A 26833-nucleotide genomic window follows, 5' to 3' on the forward strand; every position below is an offset into this window, starting at 1 on the left:
CCTATAAAAGGTCTTTGATTCAGAGCATTCAAAGTAATACCCCCCCCTTTTTTTTTTTTTAGTATGTGGCCTTTCTACTGAAATTTAACTGAGTCTTTAGTAAGCAATTCCGTCTTTTAATTAGGCCAAGCCATTCTGGGTGATGGGGTGCAATAGTACCAGTTAGTTAATTCAATGGGCATGAACCCATTTTTTTTACTTCGCTGTGAAATGACTTTCTTGATCAGAGGTGGTCCTGTATGGAATGTCATGTTGGTGGAACAAACATTTTGTGAGTCCACAGGTGGTGGTACTGGCAGAAACATGGGCAGAGAAGGTAAATTTATATTCAGAATACATGTGTATTCCAGTGAGGACAAATCTCTGCCCCTTCTACATAATGGAAGAGGTTTAGTATATTCCACTTGTCACCAGCTGACAAATATTGAGAGGCTTAGTGTTGGTCTATGCCATTGACAGATTACACACTTGGCAGTAGCTTTAGCCAGATCAGCTATCATTAAGGGAAGTCCATGTTGTTAAGGTCATGTGTAACTTCCATCCCTGCCACCATGGCCACCTTTTCATAGTCCACTAAGGAAGCACTTCATTTTTGTCCACATGTATTTTCCCCAAATTTCCTTGTCACCATTTCTCTCTAAATCTTAACCAATCAACAAAATCCCTAATAATTGTTCATAATCAGCATAAATCTATACTCTGACCATCACTGTCCCAGAGGGGACAGTGAATGTTCTCCTGAAAGTTTTGCCCACTGGGAGGGTTTTCTTTACCACTGTCTTTCAGGGTAACCTTTATGTGGGGCTGTGTGCTATGTCTGTATTAGCATATTTTGCAGACCCATGTATAAATCAGGCCTTGGTTTTTCTTCTTTATTCAGATTATTTTTTTTAAGGTAATTTATTTTTGACAAAGAGCATGCACAGGAGGGGCAGAGAGAAAGGGAGACAGAGAATCCCAAGTCTTATCAATGCAGAGCCCGATGTGGGGCTCAAACTCACGAACCATGAGAGCATGACCTGAGCCAAAATCAAGAGTTGGTCACTTAACTGACTGAGCCACCCACGTGCCCCTATTCAGCTGATCTTAATGGAACTCTTAGGAGGCCATTGGCATGGGTTGAGGGAGAAGAAGCAATGTGACAGCAATCAGTTTAAAGGAGTCTGAGCTACCTGCTCATGTAACTTATTCATATCTTTGGATCTGCTTAAATTTAGTTTCTTATATATCATTTCCACTTGATGATATATTGGTACTGGGTATGCCCACCTTTATGGTTAGGTGGGTTAGATAATATACAGTTTGTGATGAGAAGCTCAGGTTACATGGTCACATTATGCCCATGTTTAGGCATTTAGTCTCTACCAACACCCAATAGGAAGTCTGAAGCTATTTCTGAAAAAGTGAATAGTTGTCTGAAGAAGAGAATATAGGTTTTTTCCAAAATTCTAGAAGTCTGGGCTGTGGTTCTTTTATTATTGCTTGCTAGAGGCCCCATTCAGCTTCCCTGTTTGCCATGGACACTTCAAGTATCATTGGATCTACTGGATCATAAGGCCCAAATGGCAAAGCAGCTTGAACTGCAGTCCAGACTTGCTGCAGAGCCTTCTCTTGCTCTGTCCTCCTTGAAACTGTCAGCCTTTTAGGTAACTTTGTAAACAGATTAAAGAAGGATGCTCACGCGTGGTATTTGTTGTCTACAAAGTCCAGAAAGGCCTATTAAACAGCGTACCTCTTTTTTCTTTCCTTTTTTTTTTTTTTTTTTTTTAATGTTTTATTTCTGAGAGAGAAACAGCATGAACAGGGGAGGGTCAGAGAGAGAGAGGGAGACACAGAATCTGAAACAGGCTCCAGGCTCTGAGCCAGCTGTCAGTACAGAGCCCGGCACGGGGCTCGAACCCACGAACTGTGAGATCGTGACCTGAGCCGAAGTCGGACGTTTAACCGACTGAGCTACCCAGGCACCCCATGTACCTCTTTTTTCATTGTTAGTGATGTGAGTTGTTGCAACTCGTCTTTTATCTTGGAAGGGAAATCTTGGGCCATTGGTTCCAAACATTTAGTTGCTATGAAGGGCCCTTGAATTTTAGTGGTTTATCTCACATCCTTAGTTTGCATATGTCTTACTAAAGGATCTGTAATTACTGCTTCCTACTCACTAGATCCATTTAGCATAGAGACAGTATAATGGGCTAGTGTGTTTTTTGGAATGTCTTGAGGTTCAAGGTCTCTGGGCTATATTATAGAAGAATTGATGTAGCCCTGAGGCAAAACTCAGAGGCAGGTAAAAGCAAAGTGCTTCCAGTGGTCCTTGCAAATTGGTGTTGGAAAAAAGACATTAGCTAGGTCAATAGCTGTGTACTAAGTACAGGGACCATGTTGATGTGCTCCAGTAAAGGTGCCCTTGGGGACATCAGCTACCTGATGGAATAACTTCCTAATTAAGTTTAGGATACAGTTCACAGTCATTCTCCAAGATCCATCTGACTTCTGCCCAGGCCACAATGGTGAGTTAATTGGGGATGTGATCGATATTACCACCTTTGTTTTTTTCAAGTTTTTGATAGTGGCATTTATGTCTTTATTTCTCTGAGGGATGTGGTATTGCTTCTGGTTTAGTATTGTGGTAGGGAGGAGAAGTTCTAGGGGATTCCCACTTAGCTCTTCCTATTATAATGACTCTTGACAATTGGGTTAGCCAATTGGTAATGTGTGTGTGGAGGAAGCCAGTGTGGGGTTATGCCAATTGCCAAGTATGTCTCTTCCCAGTTATTCATCCAGGAGCTAAAGAAATAACCACAAAATAGGTTCATGGAATGTCTAGGTCCACTGTGAGTTGGACTTGAGCTAAATAAGCACTCCATCTATAACCTGACTACCAGAAGCTCTCACTTTGACTGGTAAGTGGCACTTTGGGTCACCAGCAATTACTAATCCCTGAAAGGCCTAGGTATTTCCTTTTTTCTAATCCAGTCACTCTAGTAAGTGGCCTTAGAGAAAGGTTGGAAGAGGATTCACAGTTTGTATTTGTGGAAACTGCAGGATTTTTCTTCAAGGGTTTCTGGGTTTGTGGATTGAGTTGGTCTGGAAACTGGACTTTTCAGAAGTGGTTTTTACTACCTGAGATAGAATTTTTTCCTATTATATAGATAAATCCATGTTTTAATAGGCTGCCTATGGAATGTTGTTATCAATTAACTACCACTAAAGATCCTAGTGGGTCAAGGCATTCTGATTACTGATAACAACCCTGTTGCCTTTCATGGTAAGTGTACCCACCTTGTCTTTGGCTAGTAAGAACTGCTACTTGGCCTCTGCTACTCTAAGATCCCATACTCCCTATTGAAATCAGGAAGCCCGCTTCCATGATGACAACCCCCATGATCATACCTAAGGATTGTGACAGAGAGTAGATGGCCTGCAAAGCATAAAATACTTGCATCTGGTGCTTTACAGATAAAATTTGTCAACCCAGGTCTGGGGTACAAGTACATACTACAAAGGAGGATAACCACAGAACTTTTCAAGGATGTAGGTCCTCCCACACTAATATATTTCTTTTTTTAATTTTTTTTTTTTTTTAATGTTTTATTTATCTCTAGGAGAGAGAGAGAGACAGCGTGAGCAGGGGAGGGTCAGAGAGAGAGGGAGCCACAGACTGAAACAGGCTCCAGGCTCTGAGCTGGCAGTCAGCACAGAGCCCGACGCGGGGCTCGAACCCACGAACCGCGAGATCATGACCCGAGCGAAAGTCGGACGCTTAGCCAACTACGCCACCCGGGCGCCCCGACACTAATATATTTCTTAATTCCTTAGTTAAAGGACTGCTTTCTGGGCCTTCTTGTATGACTTAGGTCACACATGAAAAATCTGTTCCAGCACTTCTATCTTCCTAAACCTTTGGATTCCCTCCTTTACATCTTGCCAGGGAAACTTTGCCATCTCTCCCTCGTTAAATGTAGTTCACTTTTGAGTCCAAATTTCAGTCAGTCAGTTGAGTGAGCTGCTTAGAGCTACTTTGAGCTGCATAAGCTAACACGTTAAATTTGGAATCTCTAGTGAGTGAAACCGTATCAATGCATTAGGCCCAATATAGAATTATATGCTACTTTCTGTGGTCAAATATTCTTAGAATCTATTTTTACATATGTTCTTACAGTGGATCTTACAATTCATTATTTTTTAAATTATTCATTAATTTTTTTGTGTTCACAAGCTGTTTTCTTCAGGATCATACTGTTTCCCTAGATCTGGGTTGTTAAACATTTATCTGTAAAGGGCCAGATTTAAATATTTTAGGCTATGCAGGCCATGTAGTCTCTGTCACAAATAGTCAACTCTGCCGTTGTAACACAAAAGCAGCCACAGATAACACATAAACAAGTAAGCAGGCTATGTTCCCATAAAACTTTATTTATGGACACCGAACTGTGAATTTCACATAACTTTCACATGTCAGGAAATTGTCTTTTTATTTTTTTTAAACCATTTAAAAATGTAAAAACTCTATGGACTTTGAATGATAATGATGTGTCAGTGTTGGTTCCTTGACTGTAGCAAATGTACCGTGCTGAGCAGGATGTTGATGGTTGGGGAGGCTATGTATGGGAGGGCAGAGGGTTTATGGGAAATCTGATTTTTTTTTTTCACTTTTGCTGGGAAACTATAACTAGTCTTAAAAAGAAAATTTTACTTTTTAAAAATGTAAAAATCATTCTTAGGCCATGTACATAAACATGGCAGGGCAGATGTGGCCCACGTAGCTTACCAAACCCTACCCTAGAGCGTGCTGAGATTTGACCATAGTAATGGGCCTGGGGCAACAGACGGTAGTTGTGGTAGACTGTGAGGAAAATGAGCATCCCTTTTCAGGGCTTCTGCCCCACATGAGATTTTCTCAGGGTCTTGAATCAGGAAAGCTAGTATCCCTAAGGACCAAAGAGCAAGCTCCTTCACTGGTAAGCAAGGCGTAGAGTGACTTGGGGTTTCGGGCTGGTCACATTCATCTGCATGTAACCAGATGTCTCCCTTCCAAGTACCATTATTCTGTTCTTTCCCAGTCAATGTCCTGACTTCACATGAGACACTTGGTGAGACTGTGAGTCCAACAGACTTTGTATTGGACCTTTTTGTTTGATTTTTCTCAACAATATTAGCTTTGGGATTCTTTGAGTCTGTGATGTGAACTCTCTACTCTGGTTCTCAGAGTGACTCTCAGAGCTTGAGAGACCGGAGTTTGCCATTTTCTTTTAGTAAGCACTCAGTGTGTTCAATAGAACCGATTTCTACTGCAGTTGTAGTCATTATTGCCTTAACATTCAATTCCAACAGTGACTTGTGCTCCCAGGGCTCTTGCCACAGTTTGCACTTCAGCAGCCACAGATAGATCAATTAATTGCGTTACTGCTGCATGCCATGTGTCACCAGCATCCTATTTCCCATCAGCAAGGTTCTCATTAGCACTGCACTTAAACCCAAAGGCCTGACCAAACCAATAGCCATATCTTGTGTTTGTAAGTTTATGTTTTGGGATTGCCTGACTTTTGTTACCAATTCTGTGTCAGGATCCAGTCAGGAAACAGAAACACAATGAGTTGAATAAGAGAGAGTTAAAATAAATAATTACTAACAAATAATAAGAAATTTAAGAGGTAGAAAGAGCTCTGAAGAATATAGAAATAGATACAGGGAGTAGTTCCTCCTTGTGCCTGAGAGAGAGGCAAGAAACGGATGAATTTGGACGAGAGCCCACCCAAGGTTGAGATTCAGACCCCTTTGAAGAAGGTAAAGCTATAGTCTACTGGAGTGTGGAGAAGGTCCTGTGATGCCACACACGGGCTGGCAAATGGGAATACAACTTTCTGGACAACGAGTGAAACTCCAGGAAGCTGCCTTGGGCAGTGATGAAACTTACTAGGAAGCTAGCTAGGATGACAGCAGAACTCACATAAAGTCACATGTGGGGTGCCACTGAAACTTGTGGGAGTGAGCATCATTGTGTGTCTCACATACCAATTAAAGCACCACAGGAGCAAGAAGAGAAGAAAATAACTGGAACTTGGCACATAGTATAGGTACTTACATGACTGTTTGAATGAGTAAGTGAGTCCAGCTCAAGATAGCATAAAATTATCAGTATCTTATGTTTGATTCATTCAACTTAGTTAAAGAAACTCTGCAGTTTGACCTGGTCAACCAACTGAAATGGATAAATGTGAAATTCTCAATGGTTGAGTTAAAAGAATACCTTAACTAGATTTGGTTTAAAGGATTGATCTCCTTTTAGGGCACCAGTAGACCCCTCTTCTTTTTTTTTTTTTTTTTTTTTAATTTTTTTTTAAATGTTTTATTTATTTCTAGGAGAGAGAGAGAGAGACAGTGTGAGCAGGGGAGGGTCAGAGAGAGAGGGAGTCACAGACTCTGAAACAGGCTCCAGGCTCTGAGCTGGCAGTCAGCACAGAGCCTGACGCGGGGCTCGAACCCACGAACCATGAGATCATGACCTAAGCGAAAGTCGGACCCTTAACCGACTAAGCCACCCAGGCGCCCCAGTATACCCCTCTTCTGAAAACTTGGTATATGTTTGTATGCAGTCTTAACACATTCTTGTAAATAGGGGGCCATGGTTATGCCCAGTGACTGCAAAAGATAACACTGTGCTTTTATTGCATTTTTGGAGTGAAGAGATAGCTATGGCATCAAGTTCCTGCAGTGATAACCCTTTTGGGAGGCATTAGTAAACCAAGGAAGTAGAGGTTTGTCCGATCTTGGAGGATTCTGGCAGATCATGTGGTCTGGCCTCCCTTGTTGTATGGTAACAGGATGTGAGGCAGAATAGGAAGGAAATGGGCCTGAGTGAGATGATCAGGGATTGAAGCCTAAACTTCCACCTGAGTGAATGACTCTCTGTGCTGCCTCAGGGTGGAAGATCAGGCCACCTGTCTGTGCACCAGGAGAAGAAATGAGTGCAAAAGTAATGGGAAACCAAACTCTCCCAAGGACTTTCTCTGCTGACAAACTTATCAGAGTATGAAAAAATCCTTCAGAATCTGAGGGAACAAGAAACAGGAAGAGAATAATAGGTTTGGGCATTGATTTCCTTTTTTTTTTTTTTTAATTAAAAAATTTTTTTAAACATTTATTTTTGAGAGAGCACATGCAGGGGAGGGGCAGAGAGACAGAGACACAGAATCTGAAGCAGGCTCCAGACCCTGAGCTGTCAGCATAGAACCCTATGTGGGGCCCAAACCCATGAACCATGAGATCATGACCTGAGCTGAAGTTGGATGTTTAGCTGACTGAGCTACCCAGGCACCCCTTGATTTCCCTTTTGATTCATTTGTGTTTTCATATTCCAAATAATATTCTGTAATGAAAAGAGTAAGAATCCATGAATAATTTGCCCTACTTAGTGAAGTAGTTTTTCATCCTTAGTTTAGAACTAGATGTCAGTTATCCAGAACTGTTTGAAAGAAATGGGCAGAATGAGTAGAAGTCATTGAAATATGAGTGTGGACATGAAGGCAGTGTAATGTTCATGTGTGATGTCTACCACAGTTGAAATTTTGTATTTGGCTACTTGTAAATCTTTTCTTTTTCTTCTTTCTTTTTTTGCTTTAAACCAAAATCTTGTTAATATCTGCCATAATTCAGATATTTATATATATACAGCTTTTTAACAGAATGTAAAAATAGAGACGGAGTTCATTGTGAGTTATTGACATTTTATTTTTTTACATATTTATTTTTGAGAGACAGAGAGAGAACAAGTGGGTGGGGGTGGGATGGAGTGGCGGGAAGCAGAGAGAGAGACACACAGAATGTGAAGCAGGCTCCAGGCTCTGAGCTGTCAGTGCAGAGCCAGACACAGGGCTCAAACTCATGAACTGTGAGATCATGACCTGAGCTGAAGTTGGATGCTTAACCGACTGAGCCACCCAGGCACCCTATGAGTTACTAACATTTTAAAACAAATATTTTAATTACTATTTTGTCTCAAGAGCCTAGTTTTTATATACCTCTAATTAGGGTTGCTGTATATCATGTCATAGGTATGACAGTCATTGTTAATTGTTAATTGTCTTTTGTTCTGACTTAATTATTAATAGTTGTTCCTTTTACTCTCAAAGTGTCTTGGCCTACACTGACCAAGGAAAATTGAAGTCTTTGAATGAGCTGACTTAGTTCACTGTTAATTTCTACTGTTTAATGGCCCCAAACTTAGAAAAAGAAAATTATACAGTGATAATAATATTTTAATATTCAGCAGAGATATAATGTGAATAAAATTAAGTGGAACAAAGGTATTGCAAAAAGTAGAATCTTAGTTTGTAGGTTGTATCTTTAAGAAAAACCCAGCAAGTACCAGATAGATTTCTTGCCCTCCAAATTGCAGTCATTTGTTTATTCAACAAAACCATTTCTGGAGCGCAATGTAGGTGTCAAGCACAGTATATAGTGCTTGGAATACAGACTGGGGAGGCACATTCCATATTCTCATGTGACTAACCATGGAGTGAATGAACCAAATTTGTATTCAGGCTTTTAAGAGTGTGGATAGGCTGCCATGAGAGAAGGCCTTGAGTTTATAAGAGGGGGTGGTACGTGGAGATACCTCCTAGAGGGGGAACCCTAAAAGAATGGATGTGTAAGCCTTGGGCAGTCCAACTATGAGGGGAGCTAAGGAAAATATTCTAAGTAGGTAGAGTAGCTTATATAAAATGATAGAGGTGTGTGAGGAAGGAATAGTATGGTTAGCTGGGAAGTGGGGTGCATGAAGTGGACTGGATGATTAATGATGTTGAAACATTATTTGAGACTGACTTGTACAGACTGTTGTGTGAGACACATTTACCCTGTAATCTATAAGTTACAGGGAAACATTGAAGAGTTGTAAACCGGGGAATAATATAAACAGGAAAGGAGGAGAAGTAAAGAGAAGGGTTTAAAAAAGCCAGTCACGAAGGTTGGAAGACTGGATGGCAAGGGAGAGGGGAAAGGATATACTTGCATAAGTATTGTCCTTGGAAAAAGAGAATGACCTCAATTTCTCATATTTTCTGGTTTAGTTTTTTTCCCCCAAATAAAAAAAAAAAGTAGAGGATTATACTTCCTCATAAATAGAAAGGAAGAAGTAATGAGGAACTTATGTAAGTAGTTTGTGGTAGAAGAAAGGGCAGTTGAAGAATATTACTTTCTGTAAAGGAAGGGCTTATATGTTGGGCTGGAGGATGCTGGAAAGGAGAGGATGTAACAGCCTCTTTGGAGACTGAGAAAGGAAGTGTAGAGACACTTGGTTTTATAGGAACAGTGTACATTCGGTGTAATAGTAAATCCAGTGTCACAGGTGGTAAAAGGAACAACTGAAAACAGTGAAGGGTTTATAGCTAAAGCACTGCTCACCCAGGATGTACTCTGGGCCTCACAGTGGCATCCTTCACCTGTGCCCACTCTGGGAAGCACACTGCAAGATTTATAGTTGAAGCAAAACAAGCATATCATGTGATCTCTTAGGACGTTTCCAAGACCAGTGTGCTGGTTTGTTTTATGGTGAACTGAAAAGAAACTGTTAACACCTAGTCATCATTTTCTTCCCACTCGAGACCTTCAGTGCTTCATGTTTTCAGATGAACTCTTAAAAAATAAAAGTCACCCAGCCATCTTAGGGATGTCAAAGATTGTTTAGTTTCAGATTAGGAAAGATGGTGGACCTTTATTGTCTATTTAGTACAGAGAAAGGCATCCTAATGTAGTTGGATATGAATATTTAAATCTGTTTTATTATAAAAATTGGAGTTGGCTGAAAGCCTGAGGAGTTGAGAAAGTTAGCTTTCTTCTGTCACTTTTTTCTATTTATAGAAAATAGAAATAACTGAAATTTTTATTTTGAAATAATTTCTAAGATACAAAAATGGTGAAAGAATAGAATAAAGAACTTTTGTATGTTTTTCCAGATTCACCAGTGAATAACATTTTTGCCACAATTGTTTTTATTATTTTATAATATATGGGTATATACGTGATATTTGCACATTCAATTTTGTTTTTTCTTTGTAATAATAATCGAAGACATTCTCAAATGTGTTATTTACATTGTTAACAGTAACTGAAAATACCATATTCAGAGAGGGTCACCTGGGTGGTTCAGTTAAGTGATTGATTTTGGCTCGGGTTTTGATCTTGAGGTTGTTACTTCAAGTCCCACACCAGATTCTCTCCTGTAGAGCCTGCTTAAAATTCTCTGTCTTCCTCTCTGTGTGTCTACCCTTTCCCTGACCTTTCTCTGTCAAAAATAAACAAACATTAAAATTTTTTTTTCACTAAAAAAATACCATATTCAGAGATTGCCCCCATCTTTTCTATGAAAGATAGAAATTATTTACTTCTCGGGGTGCCTGGGTGGCTTAGTCGGTTAAGCGTCCGACTTTCGCTTGGGTCATGATCTCGCGGTTCGTGGGTTCGAGCCCCGCGTCGGGCTCTGTGCTGACTGCCAGCTCGGAGCCTGGAGCCTGTTTCAGTCTGTGACTCCCTCTCTCTCTGACCCTCCCCTGCTCACACTGTCTCTCTCTCTCCTAGAAATAAATAAAAATATTAAAAAAAAAAAAGAAATTATTTACTTCTCTTTTCATGAGTTTTAAACACCCTCATTATACAGTTTAGCCCTTAATAAGATATTGTATTGTGTATTTTCTCATTTCTCAGATGGCTAAATTTGTGTCACAGAGGCATTATGAAGCCTGAACTTCGTTTTGGACTTCTTGATGCTTGGAGGTAGGGGCATTGGGGGAAGGAGCTAGAAGAGTGATTGTTAGCTTTACCCATGAGTCTACAGTGTGTGTGTAGGGATGTGGGCAAATGGACTTTCAGAACTGAAGGGAGCTAAGAGAGCAGATACTTGTACAGTCCTTTCATTGATATAAGTGAGTTATTGAGGTTCAGAAGAATTAACTGAGTTAACTAAGGTCCCTCCAAAGAACTGAGTTTTTCTGCCCCAATCAGGGCTTCTTCTTTATTTTTTTTCCTTATCTCTCCAAATAAATAGCAGTATTCTCTAGAGGGAGAACGTCTCCAATACGTCATCAGTTCTCAAACCAGTTGATGTCAAGACAGCTTCATGCTTCAAAAGTAGGAACTATGAGGCACCTGGGTGGCTTAGTTGGGTAAGCGTCCAACTCTCCATCTTGTCTCAGGTCATGATCTCAGGGTTGTGCAAGCCCCACATTGGGCTCCATACTGGGCTTGGAGCCTACTTAAGAAGAGAAGAAAGAGGGAAAAAAAAAAGTAGAAAACTTCAGGGTGATGAATATGTTGACTCTCTTGTTACAGCATGCATATGTTGAAATTTGCCAGACTGTACACTTTAAATATGTGCAGCTCATTGTCACTTGTATGTTCACAAAATTATTAAAGATCCCAAAGAGCTGTTTTTTATATGGGTCATATCAATCAATATTATCAAATTAGATATTAAAACTGAGAGACTATGGGACGCCTGGGTGGCTTAGTCAGTTAAGCATCTGACTTTGGCTCAGGTCATGATCTCACAGTTCATGGGTTCGAGCCCCACATTGGGCTCTGTGCTGACAGCTCAGAGCCTGGAGCCTGTTTCAGATTCTGTGTCTCCCTGCCTTTCTGCCACACCCCTGCTCACACTCTTCTCTCTCTCAAAAATAAATAAACATTAAAAAATAAAATAAAAAGGGGCGCCTGGGTGGCTCAGTTGGTTAAGTGTCCAACTTTGGCTCAGGTCATGATCTCACGATTCAAGGGTTCGAGCCCCGTGTCAGGCTCTGTGCTGACAGCCAGCTCAGAGCCTGGAGCATGCTTCAGATTCTGTATCTCCCTGTCTCTCTCTCTCTCTCTCTCTCTCTCTCTCTCTCTCTCTCTCTCTCTCAGAAATAAATCAAACATTAAAAAAATTTAAGAAATAAACAAAGAAAGAATAAAAAATAAAACTGAGAGGCCTTTAAAAATATTTATTAGTTCAAAATAATTCTAAATCTTTATATGTTAACATTAATAATTTTAATAAGTGTAGTTTCAAAAAAGAGTAGTTGAAAGGACTGTTTTTTTACATTTTTCTAAATGTCTTTATTGTCTGGTTTAATAGAAGACAACTGGATTTTCATAGCTGCCTCTGCATTCAGCCTGTCACAATATGTTGTTTGAGTTGAAGAATATGAAGAAAATCTGTCTCATATATGTAGTTAAGAGGAGTATTTTGACAGTTCCTTTTCAGGTAACTGGATATTCTTTGATTTGACATTAAAACTTGACAGGGACATATGGGTGGCTCAGTTGGTTAGGCATCCAACTCTTGATTTCGACTCAGGTCATGATCTCATGGTTCCTGGAATCGAGCCCTGCATCGTGATCTTTGCAGCATGAAGCCTGCTTGGGATTCTCTCTCTCCTTTCCTCTGCCCCTCCCCATCTCAAAATAAATTTTAAAAAAGTTACAGGGGTGCCTGGGTGGCCCAGTTGGTTAAGCGTACAAATTTGGCTCGGGTCATGATCTCATGGCTTGTGAGTTTGAGCCCTTCCTCAGGCTCTGCTGACAGCTCAGAGCCTGGAGCCTGCCTCGGATTCTGTGTTCTCTCTCTCTCTCTCTCTCTCTCTCTCAGAAATAATAAATAAAAACTTTTTTAAAAAGTTATAAAGGGGTGCCTGGGTGGCTCAGTCAGTTAAGCGTCCCACTTCGCTTAATCAGGTCATGATCTCACAGTTCATGGGTTTGAGCCCCACGTCAGGCTCTGTGCTGACAGCTAGCTCAGAGCCTGGAGCCTGCTTCAGATTCTGTATTATCCCTGTCTCTCTGACCCTCCCCTGCTCATGTTGTCTCTCTCTCTCACACACATAAATAAAAACATTTAAAAAAATTAAAAAGGTTATAAAAATTGACAAGTAGTTTCTTAAAAGCCTTATCAGTTCATGTTTTGTATTCTGTTATATTAAAATCTATTGGTCTGTCTTACACTTAGAATGGATCTTATCTGATAGAATTATTCTGGCTTTGATACATAGATATTACTGCTTGATTAGTTGGCACTTTTAGTACTAACCAGTTGCCTTTACTATTAAATGATCTAATTTCACAGTAGAAACTGGCCTGTATCTTTTCCCATTTTAGAATCATGTATAGGAGAACCAAGGTGTCTAGTGTTGTTTCCATTGCATTATGTAAATTGCTTCTTGTTTAAAATTTCATCTTTCATTTTTTTACTGAAATAGATTCTCTGAGTTGATTGCAGTTTTGCTGGGGGAAAGAAAAAGCAGGGAGTTTGCCAGCTTTTGCTGTGGAGTTTTAAGAAGGAAATCTAGGTCAGTAACATTGAGTCAAGATGTGGGAGTGAGCCTCCGTCAGATTTGCTCATTAATCATACTGTTGGCTGGAGGCTGGCTTTTCTCAACATCTCTCCCGAGAGAGAGCCGCTCTAGGCTGTGCTGCCGCCTCACTATAGGAAGGTAACCAGTGCCTTCCGCATCTTAAAACCAGAGATGCAGGTTTCTTCCCCAGAATGTCTGAAGAAAATGTATTCACATCTCTGATTGAAAATTACGGGTTTTAGGGGTGCCTGGCTGGCTTAGTAGAGCTTGTGACTCTTGATCGCCTAGTAGTGAGTTCAAGCCCCAAAATGAGTATAGAGATTACCTAAAAATAAAATCTTAAAAATAAAAACATTGAGATGTTTTGTTTTTACCACAATGAAGTATCACTTCATACCAGTTAGAATGACTAGTATTAATAACATGAGGCATTCTGACCAGATGTCTGCCAGGAGGTGATGGTGAGGGGCCACAGTTATAGGGTGGAGATGGAGACCTCAGGAAGTTTCCCTTTTTTGGTAATCTTAGGAATTATGCCTGGTTGTAACTGGTCAATTAGAGCCTATGGCTATTTCCAGGTAGGTTGCTTAATGAGCCTGTTTGCAATCAGCTTAGTGTCGTGGCCATGGGTCTTTTTGCCTTGCTCAAGTTTTCATTGCTCAAGTCTATTGCCTAAAAGCAACCTCTAGAAGAAAGACAAGAAACAACAAGTGTTGGCTAGGATGTGGAGAAAAACGAATGCTTGTACAGCCACCGTGGAAAACAGTATGGAGGCTCCTCAGAAGATTAAAAATAGAAATAGATCCAGTTATTCCACTACTGAGTATTTGCCCATAGAAAACAAAAACACTCATTTGAAAGGATATATGTATTCCTATGTTTATTGCCGCATTATTTACAATAGCCAAGATATGTTAGTAACTCAGATGTCCATTGATAGATGAACGGATAAAGAAGATGTGGGGCATGTGTGTGTGTGTGTGTGTGTGTGCGCGCATGCGTGCGTGTGTAAAACAGTGTTACTCGGCCATAAAAAAGAACAACAACAACAAAAAGAACAAAGAAAAGCTCCTCTGCCCTGCCCACTTCTCCCTTGAGGTGTAGTCAGTAAACTTCTATCTCTTTTGTTCTGCCTCAGGTGGATTCTTTCACCTCCTATGCTGTTGGCTTCCACCTAATCCTCACTCCACATTTGAGGGCCCCCCTATGATCAAGAGACACCTCATTTAGACACCATACTTGCCGTTTATGACAACATGGATGGATCTAGAGGGTATTATACTAAGTGAAGTAAGTCAGGAAAATACAAATTACCATATGATTCCACTTGCATGTGGAATCTAAAAAACAAAACAAATAAGCAGACTCTTAAGTACAGAGAACAAACTGGTGGCTGCCAGAGGGTAAGTGGGTGGGGGCAGGGCAAAATAGGTGAATGGGATTAAGAGGTACAAACTTCCAGGTATATTGAGGCACCTGGGTGGCTCCATTGGGCATCCCACTTCAGCTCAGGTCATGATCTCCCGGTTCACCAATTCAGGCCCCACGTCAGGCTCTTTGCTGACAGGTCAGAGCCTGGAGCCTGCTTTGGATTCTGTGACTCTGTCTCTCTCTGCTCCTCCCTCATTCTCTCCCTCTCAAAAATAAATACAACATTAAAATTTAAATAAGTCACAGAGATGAAAAGTACAGCATAGAGAATATAGTAAACAATAGTTGTAATAACATGGCAGTAGATGGTTACTACACTTACTGTGATGATCAGTGAGTAACGTGTGGAATTGTCAAATCAGTATGTGTGCACCTGAAACTAATAAACATTGATGTCAACTATACTTGAATAATTTAAAAAAATTAAATTGTGGGGTGTTTTTTAACCAAAAGGTAAGAAATACAAGCAGAATCACTAGTCTTCTAAAATTTATTTTAGATATGATAGGCTATTGTTTAAAATCTTCTGGGATTTCTTAGCTTTTTCATACTAAATATAAATCACTTTCTAAGCAATTTTGTGTATGGTGTGAATTTACTGATGTAAATAATCCAGTCCAGAATAAGGAGCTTATGATAATTTTGATAGCTTATTTATAGAATGCTCTTCTGTGGCATACAGTGAGCTAGGCCTTTTGAAGAAATAAAATAATAGAAGCATAGTCTTTATTTTAAAAAAATATTAATGGATTGCAGCAAAAAGATTAATGAATTTTTAAAATGATGAACATAGAATACTTAAAGGTTTAAGTATTTAAAAAGTAAAAAAAAAAAAAGTTAGACTAATAAGGAAATATGTGTTCAGGGACTAAATTGTTTAGTCCCTAGGAACAATGAAGGTTGAAATTGCTAAGAGGAGGAGACCAAGCATTAAAATTATGAGAGAACCTGTGTGGAACTGGAGACCTGAGTCACAGCTCTTGGAGTCCAGCAGCGGGCAGAGGTTGATGTGATGAGCACAGGCACAGGGTGGGGTAGGAGAAGCGTGGGCTTCGGCAGTGGCCAGGATGGGCTAGCCTGTCAGAATGTGACTTCCCTGTTGAACTAGTGGGAAATAGCCCTGCCATCGGTTCATTTCAGTGGATGAGAAAGAGTGACAGATTAGCATCCAACATTTGCCTTATTCTGGGAGAAGCATTTGTCATGTTGAAGCTCTAAACAAATTGCCTTTATGAGCTTTGAAATAGTAGATGGTGGGTGCATCTTCTCTAATTCAGGAAGCAATTCAAAGAAGGAAGTTCTATGGAGTATAAAATTATTGATAGCATCTTTTTTTTTATTATTATCGTAATTCTAGAAGTGAATAAATATCCTTAGAGGTCATTACTAAAACCAAGAGAGACAAAAAAGCTGTCCCAAATTTCTACATTTAAGCTTTTGGTCAAAGTAGGGTCAGGAATTCAAATATTTCTGGTGTTGCCCATTCCTTTGCTTGCTTACTTGTTTGTTCTGTCTTCCTCCCTCCTGCTTTCCCTTTCTGTCGTTTAAATTCTGTTATAGATTTATTAAAAGATTTAATAATAAATAAGGAGGGGGGAGGAAAATTTTTTCTGGAAAGTAGCCAATGACCAGGGTTTGAGACTGTTGCTTATAGTACTATGGAGTCAGTTACAGAGTGATTCTTAGCTTCAACCTCAGAGCATCAGAAAACTGTTTTCTCCTATCGTTTTCTGGTTAATTTCTCCTTAATAATCCAGAATGGAGCTCTGTTGTTATACTTGTGCTTTTATGATGTGAGAAATAAAATCAGTTAATCCATGAAAATGTATTATTTATATTTTTATTAATTTTAAGAAGTGTATTAGAATATTTGCCACCTTCTTCCCTCCTCCATATGCCACTCTAGAACCTCCCCAAGGGCACTGTGGGTTTTTTTTTTTTTATTATAATCTTTTTGGCTTAACAAATGTCCAAGTACTTCCATTTACCCAGTAACTTCTGAGTACTTATATGTAAATTATATTTTACTAGATTTTTGAGGGATATAAAGATGGTTGGATAAGTCAGAGGTCTCAGAATTTAGAGTTAAAATGCATTTTAAAAATTGTGCATCCATGAAATGATGTTCAACATCACTTATCATCAGTGAAATACAAATCGAAACCACACCAAGATACCATCTCATGCTGGTCAGAGTCGCTAAAATGAACAAATCAGGAGCCTATAGATGCTGGTGAGGATGTGGAAAAACGGAAACCGTCTTACACTGTTGGTGCTGCTGCCACTCTGGAAAACAGTATGGAGGCTCCTCAAAAAATTAAAAATAGAACTGCCCTATGACCCAGCAATAGCATTGGGAATTTACCCAAGGGATACAGGAGTGCTGATGCATAGGGGCACATGTACCCCAATGTTCATAGCAGCACTTTCAACAATAGCCAAATCATGGAAAGAGCCTAAATGTCCATCAACTGACGAATGGATAAAGAACATGTGGTTGATAGATACAATGGAATACTACTTGGCAGTGAGAAAGAATGAAATCTGGCCATTTGCAGCAGTGTGGATGGAACTGGAGGGTATTATGCTAAGTGAAATAAGTCAGTCAGAGAAAGAGAGATACCATATGTTTTCACTCATATGTGGATCTTAAGAAACTTGACAGAAGATCATGGGGGAGGGGAAGGGGGAAAACAAGTTGCAGAGAGGGAGGGAGACAAACCACAAGAGACTCTTAAATACTGAGAACAAACAGGGTTGATGGAGGTGGGGGAGAGGGGAAAGTGGGTGATGGGCATTGAGGAGGGCACTTGTTGGGATGAGCACTGGGTGTTGTATGGAAACCAATTTGACAATAAATTATATTTTCAAAAATAAAATAAAAATTGTGTATCACAACATTTTTTTAAAACTCTAGGTTAGTAGAGTAGTCTGTGGCTCTACAGGTCTTGAAGTCATGCCCAGAGTGAAGTGGTAGCCAGGGTTAGAGCCTGGATCTCCTCATTTCCAGTCCAGTTTTCTTCCTTTCTGCTTTCTGGTTTAGATTTCTTTTCTGTCCTATGAAGAAATCTGAAGATTTCTGTTGTAGGCAAATTGTATATTTCTTAAGTTTTTAGACATTTCCTCAATTTATCTTCTATTCTAAGAACTAGGGACTGTACATTTATATGTCTGTTGGCTGCCTACAGCTATTTTTTTTTTTTTTTTAACACCTAAGGCTTTTAGAATCCTACTTGGCTCATAAGTCTCTCTCTTGCTTTTCTCTTCTCCCCTGGTTCTATCTCTGCTTCCCTCCCTCCCTCCCTCACGCTCTGCCTTTCTCCCCTGCCCTCTCTTTGAAGAGCTTCATTCTCAAGCAGACTCTTTCAAAGTGGGAAAGTGGGCCTTCAAAGTGGGAAAGTGAGCCACTGGTGGCCTAGGTATGTCATTGGGGCTCTAGATCCAAATGTCAGGTCTGTATAGCAGATTTCTCCAGAGGACTTTTGGCCTGGTTGAATGAGTCCCAAGTGTACCCCTTTGGTCAGTAAAGCAAAAATGCCATGACGGACTGCTGCACCGGGCCCATCTGGAAGGAAATATGGAGGTTCCCCTTTAGGAGGGATACAGGCAGGTAAATCTTGGGGTTTACTCTTTTTGGCCTTTGATGTCCTAGCTATTCTCTAGCAGCTCTCTGTGAAGAACTGTAGTCCTCAGAAAGCTTTTTCTATTCAAATTGGCGTGCTCCTTACTTACCCATTCTTACCCATGGCCTCAACTCATATTTGGCTCTGCTGAATATTTTCTCCACTTCTCCAGCCCTGTGTAAAAACAAGTATGTGGTCTCTATAAAATTGGACCTATAAGTCTGCTGAAATAGTGATGAATACATATTAGGTATTACAGGAAATTACAGAAAATTAAACCATACAACTAACCCAATTTGACTACAGTCAGCTCTGCAGAATTTCCTTGTGTTGAAATGCCATTTAAAGTTGGCTCTCTTAAAGCTAAAGGAGGGGCAGAAAAGAGAAAGCATACAAGCGGAGAGATCAAAAGGACGAGGAGGTGCTTGAAGGAAACAGGTGATGTGTTCAAAGCTCTGGAGATGCTTGGGCATGAATTTACAGGACCACGTTACAGTACAGGGTGTTGTCGCTGCTGGTAGTAGACTCCATATCTGAACTGTATTGCTAAAATTTTCTCTTCTACCTGGCCGCAAATTGTACCATAAGATGAGACATTTGCTTTTGTCATTTAGTGAGAGTTGACCTTGGGAATAGCTATGTGTGGAATATCTCTATATTGCCCATTGTAAGCCATCCCTGATGAAAGATGATTATGATCAGTTTCCATGTTAAAAAGACACTGTTTTGACAATAAACTTTGTAAAAAAAAAAAAAAAAAAGAGAGAGAGAGAAACTAATTTGACAATAAGCTATTTGTAAAAAAAAAAAAAAAAAAAAGAAAAGAAAGAACATTTTAAAAAAATAAATAAAAAAGATACTTATTTGATAAAAAAAAAGACACTGTGGCAAACATTGCTTAAATTTTGGGGAAAAATCTATCTGTTTTGAAGAGTGATTGAAGTCCTCTTTTCTTATAACTTAGAGCAGAAGAAGTTTCTTAGTTGTGTGCAAGTCAGTGCCCATAACCTCCAGAGAGAAACCACTCCTGCTAGAGGCTCTGGTTGACACACAGAACCTGGGAGGGTTTGCCATTTACTGTGTTAACTCTCCTTCCAGCAGATGAGTTTCTTAGGGATTAGGTGTTTTATTTATGTAAGAAGAGTTTTAGTTAGAAAATGATAATTACGTATCTTATTTAAAACTTCAGTGTATTATCCACCTCCCATTTTTTTAGGCATAGGAAATCAGTTAAAGTCCACAGATTTATTATGCTTGAGTAAAAACATTTATAGAAAAAAAATCTTCAGATAGCCAAGATCCTCTCAAGAGATGTTCCTAAAGGACCATTTTAGAAAATGCAAATTGAGGGGCTCCTGGGTGGTTCAGTTGGTTAAGTGTCCTACTCTTGGTTTTGGCGTGGGTCTTGATCTCACGGTTTTTGAGATTGGTCCCCAGACTCTGCCCTAACAGTGACGAGTTTGCCTGGAATTCTTTCTCTCCCTCTCTCTCTACTTCTTCCCCTACTCATTCATTCTCTCTCTCTCTCTCTCTCTCTCTCTCCCTCCCTCCTTCTCTCCCTCTCTTCCCCCACCTCTTCCCTCTCCCCCACCCCAAAATAAATAAGCTTAAAAAAAAAGAAAATGCAAATTTAGATTAAATGTGTTTGTTTTATTCTTCTCTCCTTTTCCCCCAAAGCACTTCGTGTAGGTGAAATCAGATTTAAATGATTATATGAAACATGAAAATGAAGGGCCACCTTGAAGGGGAACATTTGCACCTAGAAGCAGCCTAATGAGTTGGCTACTAATTAAAGAGGCATCCTCCCACTTCCACTTCAAGTTTGCCTTGAGGTTAGCAGTTGGTGTTTTAGCAGGCATAGAACTGGCTCTAAGTACCCTGTAGCTGAGCCTTCTCCTTGCAGCCATGTCTTCCTTAGGTCCTAGTTTGTTTTCCAGAAGCAAGACAGTAGGGAAACTTTAAACTTTGGTACTGTGGCTACTCAGCCTTTCAAAACTTCCTTCTCATTGACTTTTATGCCCATCTCAACAAAAGTTCATACCCCTAACAAGGAAGTATATATTAAAGTTACCCTAATCCATTTTTAGAATATTTTTATCACCCTTGTTACTCCCTTGGGCCCGTTTATGCTCAATTCCCATTCTTTTTTTTTTTTAATTTTTTTTTTAATGTTTTATTTATTTCTGAGAGAGAGAGAGAGACAGCATGAGCAGGGGAGGGTCAGAGAGAGAGGGAGACACAGAATCTGAAACAGCCTCCAGGCTCTGAGCTGGCTGTCAGCACAGAGCCTGACACGGGGCTCGAACCCATGAACAGTGAGATCATGACCTGAGCCGAAGTCGGACACCCAACCGACTGAGCCACCCAGGCGCCCCACTCAATTCCCATTCTAACATACAGTCTAGGCAACCACTATTTTACTTCCTGCCTTTATAGTTGTACCTTTTGTAGAAGATTCATGTAAACAGAATCATAAAATATATAGCCTCTGTGTCTTGCTTTTTCTCACAGATCACAATGCTTTTAAGACTCATCCATATTGTAGTATGTATCATTAAATCATTCCCATTTATATAGCCACATAATATTCCATTGTATATATGCACCATATTTTGTTTCTCTATTCACCAGTTGATGAACATCGGGTTTCTGATTTTTAGCTATTATGAATAATGCAGGTGTCAACATTAATAAATTAGTTTTTTTATAGATATGTGTTTTCATTTCTCTTGGGTAGATACCCAGAATGGAAAGTGCTGGGTCATGTGTTAAGTGTGTGTCTAACATTTTAAGAAACTGTCAAAGTCTAGAAATAAATTCTTACATTTTCCAACAAGGATGCTAAATAAATCAGGGGGCAAGATCACATTTGTACCCCATTATCCGTGGTTTTGCTTTCCATGGTTTCAGTAACCCATGGTTTAGCAGCTCTATGGAAGCAGATGGTCCTCCTGACAGATCAGGTGAGCAGTAGCCTAACACTACGTCACAGTGCCTACATCATTCACCTTATTTCATCTCATCACATGGGCATTTTGTCATCTGATATCATCACAGGAAGGGTGTATATAGTACACCAAAATATTTTCGTAGAGACACCACATTCCTATAACTTTGTTTATACTATATTGCTACAATTATTCTATTTCATTATTATTGTTGTTAATCTTTTAGTGTGCCCAGTTTATAAATTAAACCTTATCATAGGTATGTCTGAATAGGAAAAAACATAGTGTATGTGTATGTATATATTTTTTATATTTATATATATATATATATATATATATATATATATATATATATATATGGGTCAGACTGCAGTTTCTGGAGATACTTGGTGGGGGGGGCTCTTGGAGCATATCCTCCACCAATAAGGGGGGACTGCTATAGTCTTTTCAACAAATGGAGCCAGGAAAACTGGATATCTGTGTGCAGAAGAATGAAGTTGGGACCCCTAACCTCTGACATCACATAAAAATAACTCAAAGTGGATCGGAGACCTAAAAATGAGAAGTAAAACTATAACTCTCCTACAAGAAAACCTATGCATAGATCTTTATGACCTTGGATTAGTACTTAGGGCTCCAAAGTACAAGTGGCAAAAGAAAAGCAGATAAATTGGACTTTGTCCAGGCACTTGGCTGGCTCAGTCAGAGGAGCATGTGACTCTTGATCTTGGTGTTGTAAGTTCAGGTCCTACGTTGGGTGTAGAGATTACTTAAAATCTTCAAAAAGAAAAATTGGACTTCATCAAAATTAAACATTTTTTGTGCTAAGGGACATCCTCAAGAAAATAAATCTTGGCTGGATCTCAAGGGTAGAATGCTAAATGTAATAAATCAGAGAAAGAGAAATACAATATGATTTCACTCATATGTGGAATTTAGGAAACAACAAAGGAAAAAAAGAAACAAGAAGCACACTCTTAAATACAGAGAACAGAAAGGTGGGTAAGGCGATGGGTGAAATAGGGGAGGGTGATTAAAAGTACACTTACTGTGATGAGCACCGAGTAATGTATGGAATTGTTTAATCATTGTATTGTACACCTGAAGCTAATATAACACTGCATGTTAACTATGCTTGAACTTAAGAAATTGAATCTTGCATCTCAATAATAATTCAAACACTCAAATAACTCCATTAAAAAGTGGGTAAATGGTTTGAAAAGACATTTCTTTTTCTTAATGTTTATTTTTTAGAGAGATTTGCATATGCATAATTAGCATAAGAGTTACTGTATAACCCAGAAATTCTGTAGAATTGAAAGCATAGCCCGCACAAAAACCTGTACCTAAACGTTCATAGCATTATTTATAATAGCCAAAAAAATGGAAACAATCAAATGTCAACAGATGAATAGGTAAACTACAGTATATTCATACAATGGAGTATTATTTGGCCGTACAAAGCTGTGAAGTTCTGAAACATTCCACAACACAGATGAACCTTGGAAACAGTGTGCTAAGTGAAATAAGCCAGTCACAAAAGGCTGCATGTTGTAAGATTACATTTATATGATGTATCAAGAAGAGGCAAATCCACAGAAACAGAAAGTAGATTAATGATTGCTAGGGGCAGGGGGAAAGTGGGAAAGGGAAATGGGTATAAGATTTTGGAGTAATAAAAATGTTAAGTTAGTGGTGGTAGTTGTATAACTCAGTGAATATAGTAGAACCCACTGGATTCTACAGGGTAAATTCAGTGGTGCCTGGGTGACTTAGGTAAGCGTCCGACTCTTGACTTCTGCTCAGGTCATGATCTCACAGTTTGTGAGTTCAAGCCCTGTGTTGGGCTCTGTGCAGATAGTGTGGAGCCTGCTTGGGATTCTCTCTCTCTCTCTCTCTCTCTCTCTCTCTCTGACCAACCCCGCTCATGCTCTCTATCTCTCTCAAAATAAATAAACCTTAAAAAAATTTTTAAGGGCAAATTTATATCTCAATTAAGCTGTTAATAAAAAGAAAAGGAAACCATCAGACTATTTTCTTTAAAAAAAAAAAAACAATTTTTTAAAATGTTTATTCATTTCTGAGAGACAGAGTGTGAGCAGGGAAGGGGCAGAGAGAGCAGGAGGCACAGAATCCAAAACAAGCTCCAGGCTCCTAGCAGTCAACACAGAGCCTGAGGTGGGGCTTGAACTTCTAACAGCAAGATCATGACCTGAGCCAAAGTCAGATGCCCAAGTGACTGAGCCACCCAGGCACCCCCAGACCATTTTCTAAAGTATTTATTTAAAGAATTTAACATTCCCTACAGGAATGAAAGAAGCTTCCTTTTTCTCTATATCCTCACAAAATTCCTGGTATCATCAGTCTTTTTGATTTAGCGGTTCTGTAGTGTAGTGGCATCTCATAGTGACTGCAATTTGCATTTCCCTATTGACTAATGATGATGAGCTTCTTCTCATGTGCAAATTATCCATTTGCGTATTTTCTTTGATGAAAATGTCTGTTGAAATCTTTTTCCCATTTAAAATTGAGTTACTTGTCTTATAACTGTGTATAAGAGATTTTTTCCCAAGTCTTAATTTTTTATCATTAGACTTTACAAAGAATAACATTTTAATAAATATGATCAGAGCAAACAAAGTGTAAGGGAAATAAAAGAAAAAATTTATACATTGTTCATTGCAAGTATAAACAAAACTAAGCAAAAAGAGTGAAGTAGCTTTTTCCCCCATATTAAATGCTAAACACAATTTTGAATACATAGTATGTACCAATATTTAAGTTACTTATAAATATATTAAGTTTTTAAAGTGATAAATGAACTTGTTTCTCTCTTATTAAAACTTAGCTAATGTAGATTATGTTGTAAGAGATTTTTGATCTCTTCTGCATACAGGTCCTTTATCAGGTTCATCATTTACAAATATTTTCACAGTCTGTGGCTTCTCTTTTTATTTTCTTAATGGTATCTTTGAAAAGCAGAAGTTTAAACATTATTCTTAATGTTTACTTATTTTTGAGAGAGAGAGAGAGAGAGTGTGAGCAGGGGAGAGGCAGAGAAGAGAGGGAGTCACAGAATCTGAAGCAGGCTCCTGCCTCTGAGCTGTCGGCACAGAGCCTGATGTGGGGTCCAAACTCTTGGACCGCGAGATCATGACCTGAGCTGAAGTCAGATGCTTAACCGACTGAGCCACCCAGCCACCCTTGAAAAGCAAAATTTTAAATTTCCATGATGTCCATTAGTTTTTTTCCTAATGGAAATTAGGAAATTGGATCCAGCCTCTGATGACATGTTTAGAAATCTTTGCCTAATCCAGGGTCACAGAGATTTTTCTCCTATGTTTTCTTCTACACATTTTAGTTTTACATGTTTACATTTAGGTTTTACTCTATTTGGAGTTAGATTTTGCATATGGGGTGAGGTAAGTGACCAACTGTCATTGGCTGAAAAAATTATCCTTTCCCTGTTGAATTACTTTAGCATCTCTGTTAAAAAATAGTCGTCCATAACTTACTTGGGTTTCTTTCTGAATTCTGTTGCACTCCATTAATCTAATGTGTAGTCTGTACCACACTGACTTGGTTATTATACATTTGTAAAAGTAACTTGAAATCAAGTAATTGTTTTTTAAAGTTTATTTTGAGAGAGAGAGAGGCATCCTAGTTTTGTCCCAATTTTATACTTGTTCTTTTGTGGATGAAAATCACTAACCTTTCATGTATCATAACCAGAAGTCATCCTATGGCGTTTTTAACCTCATATAACAACCTATGCTTCCAGCACCTTAATTATCTGTTTTAATAATAGGAAAAAAAATTGTCTTCAAATGCACTAGCAAGGTATGATTTTGTCCTGTTGTACTAGCTATAATGCTTATAGAAACTCAGTTCTAGTAGAGGGGAAGACAGTAGTACCTTTATAACTTTTGATTCATGTTTCTGTTTGAAGGGTCTCCAACTCAATTCCTTGACGAGAAAATGACCTTCCAAGGATATCAGAACATCCAGAACTGGCCAGAAAATACAAACTTCTGCTTCGAACCTGATCAGCTGGTGAATCCTCCCCAGGCCGGTAAGTGCAGGCTTGCCTGTGGCTGCTCAGTGTGAGCAGTGACATAAACATGAATAATGTAAAGCCATTGCTCACAGAAAACTCTTTAGCCTAAATATAGCTTGTGAGGCACAGCCAAAGTGTACTCATTTACCCTGAAAATTTAGTTGACGCTTTCTCCTCTTGATCCATTCTTCTGAGGCACACATCCCTCTAGACGTCTCTCTTTCAAAGCCTGTTCTGAGTAACTTAACTGACATTCATATTCAGATGGTCAGTAGTAGCTTAGAACCCAATTCTTCCAGAAGGAATTACTACAGTAATAATAGCATTGTTTGGTGAATATCTGTGTTGTGCCAGATATAGTGCTAGAGCCTTTCCATATGTATTTTCTGTGTTTCTTACTTAACTCTGCCAAGTATATGTGATCCTCATTTGACAAAGGGGAAAACTAGGACTCATACCCCATTTGTTTTTTTGTTTTTTTTAAGTTTATTTATTTATTTTGAGTAGGAGAGGGAGCACATGAGCAGGGGAGGGACAGAGAGGGGGAGGGGAGAGGGAATCTCAAGCAGGCTCCACGCTGTCAGTGCAGAACCCAGTGGTGCTAGAACTCACAGACCATGAGGTAATGACCTGAGCCAAAATCAAGAGTCAGACACTTAATGGACTGAGCCACCCAGGCGCCCCTCATACTTCATTTCTATAAAATCAAATTAATCTGTAGAGACAGAAAGCTTATGTGTAGTTGTCTAGAGCTGGAAATGGTGGCAAGAATGGATTGCAGAAGGACCTCAGAATAGTAGCATCAGGGCCACCATGCCAGGTTGAGAGCTCTTTTCTAGTTTGCACTTAGATATGGCTTCTTTTTTGCCATCTAATTCATAAGGCACTATGACTGGTTCCAAATGATCTAGTACTTGATGTTCTATGCTATTTTCCAATTACTGGCTATCCTAGATACATGGTAATTTTTACAAACAGCTTTCTTGAGATATAATTCACATACCTACCATACAATTCATCCATTTAAAATGTACAGTTCAGTGGATTTTTAGTATTATCTCAAAAAGAAACCCTGTATTCTTTAAATATCGCTTCCCTATCTCCTTATCCATTCCAGCCCTAAGCAACCACTTATCTCTTTCTGTCTCTCTAAATTTATCTATTCTGGACATTTTGTGGAAATGCAATCATATATGGTCTTTTGTGACTAGCTTTTTCACTTAACAAGTGTTCAAGGATCATGTGTTTTGTGGCATGGATCAGTACTTCATTCTTTCAGAGGGCCTCATAATACTGCATTGTGTGGATATACTATATTTTGTTTATCTCTTCATCAATTGATAAACATATAGGGTGTTTGCTTTCTTTTTTCTTTACTGTTGTCTGTAATGCTGTTTTAAAAAGGTTTTTGTGTAGTAGACATATACTTACATTTCTCTTGAGAGGGTA

General features: G+C 39.2%; 1 protein-coding gene across 6 annotated transcripts in view; it reads left to right on the forward strand.

Annotated features, from left to right (window-relative positions):
* MAP4 (microtubule associated protein 4) overlaps window positions 1-26833 on the forward strand; it is a 194235-nt gene that overhangs the window by 101915 nt on the left and 65487 nt on the right. For all 6 annotated transcript variants that reach the window (XM_039228076.1, XM_039228075.1, XM_039228074.1 and 3 more), the window contains one exon: window positions 25277-25399. In XM_039228076.1, the coding sequence (XP_039084007.1) occupies window positions 25277-25399 (123 nt within the window). The remainder of the gene's footprint in view (window positions 1-25276; window positions 25400-26833) is intronic.

Source organism: Hyaena hyaena, unplaced genomic scaffold, assembly GCF_003009895.1.
Source record: "Hyaena hyaena isolate Hyena2069 unplaced genomic scaffold, ASM300989v1 scaffold_30, whole genome shotgun sequence".
Taxonomy (NCBI): domain Eukaryota; kingdom Metazoa; phylum Chordata; class Mammalia; order Carnivora; family Hyaenidae; genus Hyaena; species Hyaena hyaena.